The sequence below is a fragment of the Neoarius graeffei genome, chromosome 26, assembly GCF_027579695.1.
Source record: "Neoarius graeffei isolate fNeoGra1 chromosome 26, fNeoGra1.pri, whole genome shotgun sequence".
Taxonomy (NCBI): Eukaryota; Metazoa; Chordata; class Actinopteri; order Siluriformes; family Ariidae; genus Neoarius; species Neoarius graeffei.
In genome coordinates, this window is record NC_083594.1 from 30418450 (window position 1) to 30432283 (window position 13834).

At 42.1% G+C, this 13834-nt stretch overlaps 1 protein-coding gene across 4 annotated transcripts in view; it reads right to left on the minus strand.

The window, feature by feature from the left end:
- ipo9 (importin 9) overlaps window positions 1–13834 on the minus strand; it is a 211830-nt gene that overhangs the window by 31476 nt on the left and 166520 nt on the right. For all 4 annotated transcript variants that reach the window (XM_060910599.1, XM_060910601.1, XM_060910600.1 and 1 more), the window contains exon 22: window positions 13379–13480. In XM_060910599.1, the coding sequence (XP_060766582.1) occupies window positions 13379–13480 (102 nt within the window). The remainder of the gene's footprint in view (window positions 1–13378; window positions 13481–13834) is intronic.

Here is a 13834-nt window from a genome sequence, read left to right on the forward strand (position 1 = left end):
TTCCCATCACTCAAGAGTGACATTTCTTCAGAGAAGTATTGTCTTTGTATGTAACTGACTATGGCTTGTTCAGCCTTTTCAAAGTCATCCACTGTCAGCTGGTAAGTTTTTTCCATTTTGGGAGCAGCAGGTTTGTTTACATTTGTCTTTTTCTTTTCATCACACTTTTAAGTGTCTTTAATCTTTAAAATCCATGCAACTGCTTGTTTTAGGTCTCTCCACCTTGAGAAGTGCGAAAGCAGTTTGGTAGTTGGGCAAGATTCCATGGGCGAGACTGCTGTGGCATGAACAGAAACTTCCTGCTTTACTTCAGGATCATTCTCTGAGATGGTATGTATATTTCCAGTCATTTCAGGCCATTGCTTGTACGTTCGAAGAAAGTGTGGTCCAGTCAACCACATTTGGCACTAGAGAAAGGCTTTGACTGACAGGCCACGTGAAGCTGCATCAGCCGGATTATCCTTTGAAGAGATGTGCCTCCACTGTTCCACCTTTGTCAGAGCGTGAATCTGAGATATGCGATTAGCCACATAGGTCTTGAATCTTTTTGTCGTATTGGCGATGTACTGCAGCACAGTCATACTGTCTGACCAAAAGACTGAGTCTGGCAGTTCCAAATGCAGTTCAGTTCTCAGCATACGGTCCAGACGTGCAGCCAGGACCGCTGCAGCGAGCTCCATTCTGGGAATGGTTGTGGGCTTTAGAGGTGCTACTCTGGCTTTCCCGAAGGCGAAGGACACATGGATGTCACCATCATCATTCGTGAGCTGGAGGTAGGATATGGCGCCATAACCCACTTCACTGGCATCACAAAAGTGGTGCAGCTGTGCAGACCTGATCTGGCCAAAGCCTGAAGGGATAAAGCTCCTCTTAACTCCCAGAGTGCCGAGAAGATGAAGCATGCTATGCCAATTTTTCCAGGTAAGTGCGATCTCATCAGGAATTCTTTCATCCCAACTCAGTTTCAGTTTGCATAAGCTTTGCAGGATCTGCTTTGCCATGAGTGTAACAGGAGCTAAGAAACCGAGGGGGTCATAGATGGAACAGACAACAGAAAGAATTCCCCTTCTGGTCAGCTGGTGTGATTTGATGGTTATGCTAAATATAAATTGATCATTTTCCACATTCCATTGGGTTCCAAGTGCTCTTTCCATTGGAAGATGCTCCTTGCTGTTCAGATCCAAAATTTGTACTTCTTTGGCCCTGTCTTTCTCAGGGATTGCTGCAAGAACTTTGCGGTCATTGCTGATCCATTTGTTAAGATGGAAGCCTCCCTTTGCGCATAACTCATGCAGCTGGTGCAACAGTGACAATGCCTGCTCTGTGCTGTTCACTGCTTTGAGGCAGTCGTCAACATAAAAATTGTGCATTACTGTGCTTATCACATCGTCTGGATATTCGTGCCTGTGGTCATCAGCAGTTTTCTGTAGGGCAAATGTTGCACAGCTGGGTGAAGATACAGCACCAAAGATGTGCACCAACATTCTGTATTCCATAAGAGCTTTGGATATGTCTCCATTAGGCCACCAGAGAAAGCGTAGGAAGTTAACATGCTCCTTTGCCACGCGCACCTGATGGAACATTCCCTCTATATCAATAATGAAGGAGACAGGGCCCAAGCGGAAGCGGAGCAGCGCACCAAGGAGGGTGTTGGTTAAGTCAGGGCCCTGTAGAAGCTCTTTGTTCAGAGAGGTTCCGCCGTAAGCTGCTGCACAGTCAAAAACTACGCGCAGCTTGTGTTTACGTGGGTGATACACGCTGTGGTGAGGCAGGTACCACACCAAGCCAGTTTCTGTCTGCAGCTCACTCTCAGGAACAATTTCAGCTTGTCCTTTCGTGAGCATGTCACTCATAAATACCTTGTACTCAAAGAATTCTGCATTCTTTTTGAACTTCTTGGTTAAATACTGTGCCCTTTGATGCGCTCTGTGTCTGTTGTTGGGCATGTTCACGCTGGCATTGCGAAATGGCAATTTGAGATGGTAATGACCACTTTTAAGTTCAGCAGACTCATTAGCAATTTTCAAAACTGCACATCCTCTCGTGATGGTTCATTCTTTTCATATTGGTGTTCTATGAAATCTTCATTATACTGTTTCATCAACAGATTCTCCAACCTGACAATGGATATCCTGTTGGTTGTGCAATAGCTGCTTGAGCTTCCATCTAATCCTAGCGGGCCATTCATAACCCAGCCTAGAATGGTTCTGACAGCATAGGGTCCACTGCCAACACTGTTGATGATTTTCCATGATTCTAATGCCTTTGGAGCATTGACGCCTATCAGCAGCCCAATGCCAGCATCAATAGACTTGATGTCAACCTCCTCAAGATAAGGCCATTTTCTTAGGTCCTTTTGTTTTGGTATGTCATCATATGTCACTGGAATTTGTTTTTGAGTAAAAACATCAGGGAGTTTGAGGAAGTTGTTGCTGTCTAATGCAACTACTTCCAGACCAGTGATTTTAAATGCAGACATCGTTTTTTCTTGGCCCATTGTTTTTAAGACAATTTCTGTTCTTTTTCCAGGAGCAGCGAGCTGCTTGGCCAGTTCCTCACTGCAAAAAGTTGCAGAACTTCCTGGATCCAAAAAAGCATGTTTCTATGCACTTTGTTCCATTCTTCATCTTAACTTTTACAGGCACAATTGCTAAAGCACATTTTCCGGCCCCAGTATTGCTACTAGTTGCCATTGACAAAACAGAATCTTCTTCAGTCGGAGACTCACTTTGGTTATTTTTGTTTTGTATATGCAGGACTGTTGGGTGCTTTTTGTTACGTGTTTTGCACAGCAGATGGTTCTGACAATCTTTGCTTAAATGTCCCTTTTGCATGCATCTGAAACATAATCCACTATCCTTCATGAATTGCACCTTTTCATTGTTTGGCTTGTTTTTGAAACCTTCACACAGCCATGGGGTGGTTTTTGTTACAGAACATGCATGGTTTTGTAAATGCATTCGAAGCGTTTGAAAATTGCCCTTTACTCTGTGGATGAATCCTGGTTTGGTCATTTGGTGCAACAGCTGTAGCAAAACTACTTCCTTTGTTTGTTTTAATGTAAACTTTGCTTTGCTTTGTGTCAGACGGTTTGTTTTGTAGCTCTCCAAATACTGGATCCAGCATTATTCGTACTTGTTTGTTAATAAAAGCCAGTAAATCCCTAAATGTTGCTCTTTGCTTGTGTTTTTCATATATGTTGCAGACAACAGTGCACCATTTTTCTCTGAGCTTAAATGGTAATTTTGACACAATTACTTTCAGGTTAGATGGTGTTTCCAAGTCGGCAGTATAATTCATTTCCTGCATTGTATTGTGACAGGTCTTCAGAAAAATTGCATATGATCTTAAACCGGATGCATCCTCTGCCTTGATAGCAGGCCACTTCAATGCTTTGTCCAGGAAAGCAGATGAAACTTTAATTTCATTCCCAAAGTGCCACTGTAGCTGTTCTTTGGCCTCCTTATATCCCTTGTCTGGTGATAAATGAAAGCAGCTTCTTACAAGGTTCCTTGCTTCCCCAGAGGTGTCCTGTTCGAGGTAGTAAAGCCTTTGCTGCATATTGTTGGTTTTTGTTTCTATTATTTGTTCAAATGATTGCATGAATGTTTTAAATTGAAGTGGATTTCCATTGAAGACAGGTATTTCTCGTTGTGGTAATTGTGACAATAACTGTTTTGCGAGCATTTCTGTGATTTCATTCTGTTTTCTCATAACGTCGAGAACGCTGCTGTTATCATTTGATGTTGAGCCTTGAGTTTTGTTTTGCGCAGGCATTTGTTTTGTGGCGTTTAATGATACTGAGCTTTGTTCCGTTTTAAGTGCTGCTTGGCTGAAGTTGAGTTTCACCTTGCTTGTTGTACTGTGAAAAGGGTGTGTGTGTTGCTTTGATTTGGCTTTTCCTTTTGTGGTTGGAATTATGCATTCCATCGATGTCCCAGATGGCGTCGCGAGATGAGCTGGCATTTCTGTTTCCGAAAGGATTTGAATTCTGGCGTCGGCCACGGCTAATTTAGTCTCAAGTTGAAGTTTTTTCCTTGCAAATTTTATTCTCAGTTCTTCCATGTACAGTTCAAGCTCTCTTTCCATCGCTTCAGTCTGCGCCTTTAACACAGCACGTTGCATGCGCGCTTCGGAGAGCGCTTGAGATGAGTTGCTGCCCCGACTGGAAGCCTTACTTGGCGGCCTTGCAGCAGCCTGTGATACGCTGTCGTGCGCGGAAAGAGATTCATTGTGCTCGTAACACACATCAGTCCGCTGTTCATGTTCACAGGCATTCATTTCAGTTCGTTTTTCATTTACATCAGTTGCTTCTACTTCGTCAGCGTTTAACCACATTTCCACACCTTTCACAAACTCTGCGAGGCTCGATACTTTAGGTTCATACCAATCAATGTGGTCATTGTCCCTCTCATCCTCAGGCAATAAAGATTGCACTTGTTCATGTATGTGGCCAAAATCCTCCAAAAAACTAAGAAAACTGAAAAGTGCTTGTTTAACCTCTTCTTTTGTGTCACCTGCTTCGATAAGTGCATTTATCTCATTGCGCTTTCTTGTCAGCGCGCTCAACTTTCCACGACGGGTTCCAATTAACTGAAACAATTTATTTTCTCTTTCAACTGTTTCTTCCACATCATTATCCATGTTTTGATCATCCATTTTGTAATTTAAGAGATCAGTTTAAGCACCATAAACATCCAGCAACAGTTTAAACACCACCCAACACACTTTTGGCCCTTTTCCACTACCCTTTTTCAGCTCGCTTCAGCCCGACACGGCTCGCGTTTTGACTACAAAAAACAGCACGACTCAGCTCGCTTCAGCCCTGCTTAGCCACTAAAACTCGCACCGTTTTGGAGTGGGGCTGAAGCGAGCCAAAGCGAGCCGAGTGAGGCTGGGGGCGTGAGCAGACACTCCCCTGTGCACTGATTGGTGAGGAGGAGTGTCCTCACATGCCCACACACGCCCCGCGAGCACGCTGGGATCTGTAAACACTGTAAACCCGGAAGAAGGAGAATTACGAATTACGAGAATTTCTGAAACCTTATGCGCCTCGCCTCATCTATACGCTCTTGCCAGTATCTGTTGGCGTTGTCGGTGACAACAAGCCACAGCACCAAGACCAGCAACACTAACGACTCCATGTCCATGTTTATTGTTTACTATTTGGGTTGTGAGACTACCGCTTAAAAGCTCACTGATGTCACTGTTTGCGCTGCTTAACGACATCACGTGACGTCCACCCACTTTCGCTAACTCCACCCAATGTGTCCACCCACTTCCAGCCAGCACGGTTCAGCGCGGTTGTAGTCGAAATGCAACTCCAACAGCCCCGCTCAGCTCGACTCAGCACGGCACGGCTCAGCCCGACTCAGCCGCGTTGGTAGTGGAAAAGCGGCATTTGTTTCCTTCATGCGCTTCCGCATTAACAGATGGCTCGGCGGCCGCAATTGTTTTAAAACCATTTTACTCACGGCTGATGAGCTTCACACTTGTTCAAAGATCAAAGCAATTTTTCCACAGTCCAAGTTATCCAGTTCCAACAATCCTTTACTATTTTGATGTGATAGCGATTTTTTCCAAAGTTTTCCACGGTGACGGCAAACACTAAGCCTCGGCTCGGATTTTACGCATACTCGTGTCACGGTTAAGAAAATAATTTATTGAGTCCAGTGTGATAAAAGTTATGAATGAAAGCTGAAATAAGTGAAGAGTCCAAGGTAAACAAAAGACTTGTAAAAATGGTGAGAACGTAACAAAAGTATGGTCAAAATAGTGTTAGAAACCGGGCTCCATTTCCCATCCCTCTCGCCAAACTTAAAGACCCGGTTATAAATCACTTGGCGCATGACGTCACTCGCAGGTGTACGACATACTTAAAGCCACAAACATAAAAGTCAAACTAAATAATCCACTACAATCTAGCAACTAGTCCATCCACAATAACTAAAACATATTCACATGTCCAGCCCAAAATATTATCTTTGTGAAACAAAACATAAAAAGCATAAATGACCGTAACACCCTGTTCTTTAAATAAAACAGGGTGTCCACTCACACCTGATTGTCATCCCACTGATTGGAAACGCCCAACTCTAATTTCACCTTCAAATTAACTGCCAATCCTAGAGGTTCACATACTTTTGCCATTCACAGCGGTGTGAAAAGTGTTTACCCCCCCTTCCTGATTTCTTATTTTTTTGCATGTTTGTCACACTTTAATGTTTCAGATCATCAAACAAATTTAAATATTAGACAAAGATAACACAAGTAAACACAAAATGCAGCTTTTAAATGAAGGTTATTATTATTATTAAGGGGGAAAAAATCCAAACCTACATGACCCCGTGTGAAAAGTGTTTGCCCCCCCATTAAAACATCAATTAACTGTGGTTTACCACATCTTTGGAAAGCTGAGTTCAGTTTCTCTAGTCACATCCAGGTCTGATTTCTGCCACACCTGTTCTCAATCAAGAAATCACTTAAATAGGACCTGCCTGACAAAGTGAAGTAGACCAAAAGATCCTCAAAAGCTAGACATCATGCTGCGATCCAGAGAAATTCAGGAACAAAGGAGAAACAAAATAATTGAGATCCATCAGTCTGGAAAAGCTTACTGTATAAAGCCATTTCTAAAGCTTTGGGACTCCAGCAAACCAGTGAGAGCCATTATCTACAAATGGTGACATGGAACAGTAGTGAACCTTCCCAGGAGTGGCCGGCTGACCAAAATTACCCCAAGAGCGCAGCGAAGACTCATCCAAGAGGTCACAAAAGACCCCACATCATCATCCAAAAGAACTGCAGGCCCCACTTGCCTCAGTTAAGGTCAGTGTTCATGACTCCACCATAAGAAAGAGACTGGGCAAAAATGGCAGAGACATGGCAGAGTTCCAAGATGAAAACCACTGCTGAGCAAAAAGAACAAAGGCTCGTCTCAGTTTTGCCAGAAAACATCTTGATCCCCAAGACTTTTGGGAAAATACTCTGTGGACTGACGAGACAAAAGTTGAACTTTTTGGAAGGTGTATGTCCCATTACATCTGGCGTAAAAGTAACAGCATTTCAGAAAAGGAACATCATACCAACAGTAAAATAATGGTGGTGGTAGTAGTGTGATGGTCTGGGGCTGTTTTGCTGCTTCAGGACCTGGAAGACTTGCTGTGGGAAATGGAACCATGAACTCTGCTGTCTACCAAAAAATCCTGAAGGAGAATGTCCGGCCATCTGTTCGTGACCTCAAGCTGAAGCGCACTTGGGTTCTGCAGCAGGACAATGATCCAAAACACACCAGCAAGTCCACCTCTGAATGGCTTAAGAAAAACAAAATGAAGACTTTGGAGTGGCCTAGTCAAAGTCCTGACCTGAATCCGATTGAGATGCTGTGGCATGACCTTAAAAAGGCGGTTCATGCTCAAAAACCCTCCAATGTGGTTGAATTACAACAATTCTGCAAAGATGAATGGGCCAAAATTCCTCCACAGCGCTGTAAAAGACTCATTGCCAGTTATTGCAAACGCTTGATTGCAGTTATTGCTGCTAAGGGTGGCCCAACCAGTTACTAGGTTTAGGGGGCAATCACTTTTTCACACAGGGTCATGTGTGTTGAGTTACATGGAGTCAACAGGAAATCTTTTGGTGGAGACGGTGGGGACCTCGACTGGCTATCGTAGCCTGCAGGGAGTCGGCCGTCAGACATTCTGTCGCATGTCCCAGACCCGGTGAAATGTAACTGAATTGTCTTGGCCAGGCCTAAGGGTCCCATCTGCATCTCATCATTGCTGAGGAGTGTGCTCCCATCACCCAATCAAGCATCCAGCCAGAGCAGGTCATGATATATTTTTTACCATATTAACATGCCATTGTGTGTTATGCCTGATGTAAAGACTCTCGTCTCTGCGAGCCTACCACACAGATTTAATACTTGTCATTTTTAGGGCATACCTAACAACGTGTTTTCTTTCTCTCTCTCTCCCCCCCCCCATCTGTCCCTCTGAGTTACATGTTGATCCTGGGATTGAGATGCTGGCCTCTTCTGCCCCTCGGACCTGCTTGATCCATCCTGGTGCCCTGTGTCTGGTCGGAGTTTTATCGCACCGCTCCTGTGAAGGACGGCCCCATGAGGACAGTTGAGGGTTATACCTGTTAAAACTGTTAATATTATAGTCAGGCTGTCTGTTGTTGCCCAAATGAGGATGGGTTCCCTTTTGAGTCTGGTTCCTCTCGAGGTTTCTTCCTCATGTCGTCTGAGGGAGTTTTTCCTTGCCACCGTCGCCACAGGCTTGTTCATTGGGGATAGATTAGGGATAAAATTAGCTCATGTTTTAAGTCGTTCAAATTCTGTAAAGCTGCTTTGCGACAATGTTTATTGTTAAAAGCGCTATACAAATAAACTTGATTTGATTTGATGTAGGTTTGAATTTTTTTCCCCCTTAATAATAAAAACCTTCATTTAAAAACTGCATTTTGTGTTTGTGTTATCTTTGCCTAATATTTAAATTTGTTTGATGATCTGAAACATATAAGTGTGACAAACATGCAAAAAAAAAATCAGGAAGGGGGCAAACACTTTCACACCACTGTATGTAATATTGGATCATTTTCCTCAACAAATAAATGACCAAGTATAATATTTTTGCCTCATTTGTTTAACTGGGTTCCCTTTATCTACTTTTAGGATTTGTGTGAAAATCTGATGATGTTTTAGGTCATATTTATGCAGAAATATAGAAATTCTAAAGGGTTCACAAACTTTCAAGCACCACTGTACAATCATTCTACGACAGAAAAAGAACAGTTCAAAGAAATTACTGAAAGCCCAAATACTGCCATGACATTCATATCCAAGATGACATTCATGTCACTGTATGTAAACTTCTGACCACAACTGTAGAACATTAAACTTACTTCACCTGATTATGGACCGAATGTTACCTTGGCTCCAGGAGTACCAAAGAAAAGGCAACAGGACCAGCCAACCGTGTCCAAACAAGGAGAAACTGGTAAACAAATAACTATTCTTTAAGAGTAATGACTACAGATCTTGAACATGGTGAATTTCTAGTTGGTCTTCCAATGCAAAATGCTAACTTCGGTGAAGTTGTTGAGTCTTTCCATAATTGTCTCACGCTTGCAGAGAGTGACGGTGAATTAAAAACTAAGGCCAATGGCCTCATTTGTAATGACGTCGGTGGTAACACAAAAACATGACATTTGGATACGATTAAATAAGACACCTTATCTAATAGGCCTAGGCTAATTTAAAAATTAACAACCATCAAGACATTTCCTTTCAGATTTTCCAGTACAATTTTGGGGACAGACTATCAGCAGACAGTGACAGTGCCACTACAGTACTGTTGGCAGTGTTGCTAGGTGTAAATAAAAATGAGGATACTTGTAGCTCAGAATTGTATTCCAAATCTGCTGGGAATGGACAGCTATTTGTCTCTTTGATAAGTTTTTTTTTTTTAAATGAGTCAGTAGTTAGGTTTTTTTTTAAAAGACTAGTCAGCAGTCATGGTAGATAACATGGTACATAACAGCTGACAGTAGCTGCTATACATATTCTGGTCTCTGAACAGAGCCTGCCTCCTCTGAACAGTCTTCCCTGATCTGTAACATGTGTATCTAGACTCTATGCTTTAATGATGTGGCACTATATTTATTATTAATAAACAAATAAGCCTTTTTCTCTCTGCAAGTTAGTTTAATACTTAAGTTATTTATTAACTTTAATAGTTTAATAAGTTATTTATTTCAACAACACAGGTTTAGTTAATAATTCATGTTTTACTAGCTGACATTCCAACTACATGTGTCAGCTATTAATTACACTAGCATTTTATTATTTTGGATTATGTTACGCCATACACACTCAGTTTCATGCACAAACTGATAACACCCATGAAATAGCAATAAAAATGGTCATCATCAGCAGCAGTGAAAATGGGGCCAAGAACACAAGAGAGCATCTGAGAATTGATACCACCTCCCGCACTCCACCCTGCTGCGTCGGGCCCGGATATCACACATATTGTGCCACCCCTACTTCCTTCTTTCCACCCCCTACTTCATTTCTTAATGAAACCCTGCATAAATTGAACGCAGAGTACTTTCCACGCCTGAATATCTCCTATTCCCCTCTGAAAATGAGTAATAACTACAGAAATAGGAAGATATAGGTCTAGACTATCCTGGTACTCACAAAAAGTGAAAATAAAGGGTTTTGCTGCGTGCATTGACTGCCATATGCAACCATACATAAAACCACGTTCTAGGTGCTGGTTGCTAGATGGTGCGGTTGCGTGATTTGACCTCGAATCTGTTCCTGGCATCCTGAAATTGGAAAATGAAGAGGCGTGCTATGAAGTGTTTTTGTTTCAAATCTAATTTTGCCCTTTACGTTTTGTCCCTTGCATATTTGACAAGGTAAAAAAACAGCAAATTTAAATATAGCCACTGGCGGCGATAAAGGGCTCTTGCACACGAGAACATACCAAAAAAAAAATAGGGCATTGCACCTGGGGCCAAGCCTTCATCCCTGAGTAGCAGTGGCCAGGACTGATGTGTGTACAAAATTTCATGAGTCAGAGTTTTTCAGCAATGGAATCATTACTGTCCAGGTCCAAATGGCGGCGCTACACAAGAGGCTCACTTTGGGCATGGGGATATAGTCAGAACCATGATGTCTTATAATATGTGAGGTTTTAGCTCTATCAGGCAATGCATGGTGAATTTATGACACACTTCTTTGCATGGCAAAAAGTAAATTTATTGTTTCGCCATTTCAACATCATGCAAGATATCTCAAATCCTGTCGCAAGTCAACTGACAATGTGCATTTCAGATTTGTTCATCTTGAGGCACCCCACACACCTACCTATTTTGACACTGATCGGTCAAACTATATACCAGGCAGAAGTCTCAATGACATGTGGGGGCGCTATAGAGTCCAATGGACACACCCGAGGTCAAGCCTCTATCCCTGAGCAGTGGTGGCCAGGACTGATGCAAGTACCAAATTTCATGAGTCAAAGTTTTTAGGCAATGGAATCATTACTGTCCAGGTCCAAATGGTGGCACTATACCAGAGGGTGTCTTTGGTCATGAAGATATCTTCAGAAACATGATATCCTATAACCTGTGAAGTTTGAGCCGTATCAGGCAATGCATGGTGAATTTATGACTCCGTTCCTGTTTGCGTGGCATAACATATAAATTTATTGGTTTGCCATTTCAGCATCTTGCGACTTATCCCAAATCCCTTCACAATTTAACATCACCAACATCTTGACATGAGGTATAATATGGCATGGATCCAACAAACCGCCTAGGAGGAGTTTGTTAAAACATAACACGTGCCAAAATGCACAAAACCAAAAATATCTCACTTCCTGTTGAGTATGGCTGATGCAATGTATAAGCAATTTTGTTCATCTCAGGGCATTGCACAAACATACCAAATTTGACACGGATAGTTGAAACTATATAACGGGCAGGAGTCTCCATGTCATATGGGGGCGCTATGGAGTCCCCCAGATACACCTGAGGTCAAGCCCCTGTGGCTGTTTCTGGGCACATGACTGACATGTGGACCAAATTTCAGGAGTTTTTGAATTTGTACAAGGTGTCAAATCTGTATTTTTGAACTAGTTGGCACTATGGAGTTAATGAAGCCCACCTAGACTAATTTACCATATCAACTCAAATTATATCATAGGACAAATGTATGTGCAAAATTTCATGAGTTTTTAGCCATTGTAAGCCCCTCAAAACAGCACAGGAAAATTTCAAAATCCCACATTCCATCCAACATGACTGACTTCCTGTTGGGCAGGGTCAAATACAACCAAGTGAACTTTGTCCTTTATCACATGAGTATCAAATCACACCAAATCTCATGCTGATCAGAGCAACTTCATCTCAACCATAGCCTGTTCTCGGGGGTGCTATGCCCAATCCCTTGCTCAATGTAACTTTGATTTTACGCACATTTGATCAGTGTGCCAAAATTCTTGTTTTGGAGCATCGCAAGTGCCTCAAAAATGAGTTTTCACGCAGAGGAGAAAAAAAAAAAACCATAATAAAAAGAAACAAGACAAAAAAACAATAGGGCTTTGCATCTACAGCACCCAGGTGGACCAGTTTCTGCTTCAGGGTGTTACTGGGTCTGAATTAATACCCTGAAGCAGAAACTGGTCCACCCTAAGGACAGAATAGCCAGACACAAACAGAACAACGTAGTGTATGCAATTCAGTGCAGTGAGGAATGCACGGACTCATATTGGGGAAACAAAACAACCGCTTCACAGGCGCATGGCTCAACACAGGAGAGCCAGTTCCTCAGGCCAGGACTCTGCTGTCTATCTTCATCTTAACTACAAAGGACACTCATTTCAGGATTACAACGTATGCATTTTAGCCAGAGAGGATTGTTGGTATGAGCAAGGAGTTAAAGAAGCCATTTTTGTCAACCTGGAATGGCCATCACTGAACAGAGGTGATGTTCAGTGATCATCAGACATCCTTTATCAGCCACCTACAGTGCAGTCCTTGGCACACTTCCCAGACAACTGAATGCACACCAAAACCCAGCTGTTTTCAGTGACTCTCAGGAGGACAGAGAGAACCAACAATCCATTGATCACCCCAACGACACTCTAGGCCGTTCACACCCAGCCCCCAGTGACCCACACCAACAGGATGACTCAGCGACACCTTAGGATTGCTTTTCATCCATGAGAGGATAAGTACCTGATACTCCCTATTAGTCAGACAGAACTGAAGAAGCCTTTCGGATGAGAGGTGAAACGTCTTCAAGAATCTTCAAGCAAGTCCAGTTGCTCTCTTTTACTACCCACCCAAAAGCGGCATGCAAATGTACTGCACACAGACTTGCAGCATGCACACAGGGTTGTGTCACTTATCTACGCTGTGTCACATAAAATATTTTCTTTTGAAATAGATAAAATAAATCACAATTCCACCTTGCCTTTGAATAGTTTTAGACCAAAGTTTCTAGCATCTTTAGTGCTTTAAGGCACAATATTTTCTTTCATAATTTCCAAATCTTCCTTACTTACAGTAACAAATCACTTGGCCACCATTTTGCTGAGTCACTCGAGGTGATTATCGAGAAATAATCCAAATCTCTCAACCAAGCAGCACACACGATTTCCTAATCACCTCTGTATTTAAAACACAATTTTTTGAATATTCCAACTCGTATAATAGGGGAAACTGCTTACTTCTTTTAAAATCCCATTTCTTTCAGAAACGTGGTGAAATTATTCACAACTCCTAGATAACATTACATTAACACAATATAGAAAATATTGCATTAATAAAAATTTATATATAATATGTTTAGGCTCACCATATTTGTTAGAGGATATAATGTCTGAAAGAAGTTGCCCTTCTAATTCATCATCATCATCGTCCTCCTCTTCCTCCTGATCTTCCCACATTCCTCCTGAATCTGAAACAGACACATTACCATTCTTGAGAAGAATTACTTTTTAAATCTACAGTGCAAATTTCTTTGTTTTAAAAAGTTTATTGAATCAGGAAAGAAAAATACATTTTATGATGTTCTAAGCCACAGGGAATTCCATGTGGATCATTATAACCCTATGGCAGGATACCTAGGTCAAGATAAAACATTAACCCATCTCATGGCTTGGTTCTACTGGCCAGGGACTTGCAGGGATGTCTGCAGGTGGTGTGCTCCTAAGACGTGTGTCATTTCAAAGCTGTTCAAGTATAGCTGATAAAAAACAAAAGTGGAATTTTGATCCATTACAGCCCAAAGCTGGCAGGATGCTTACGGAAT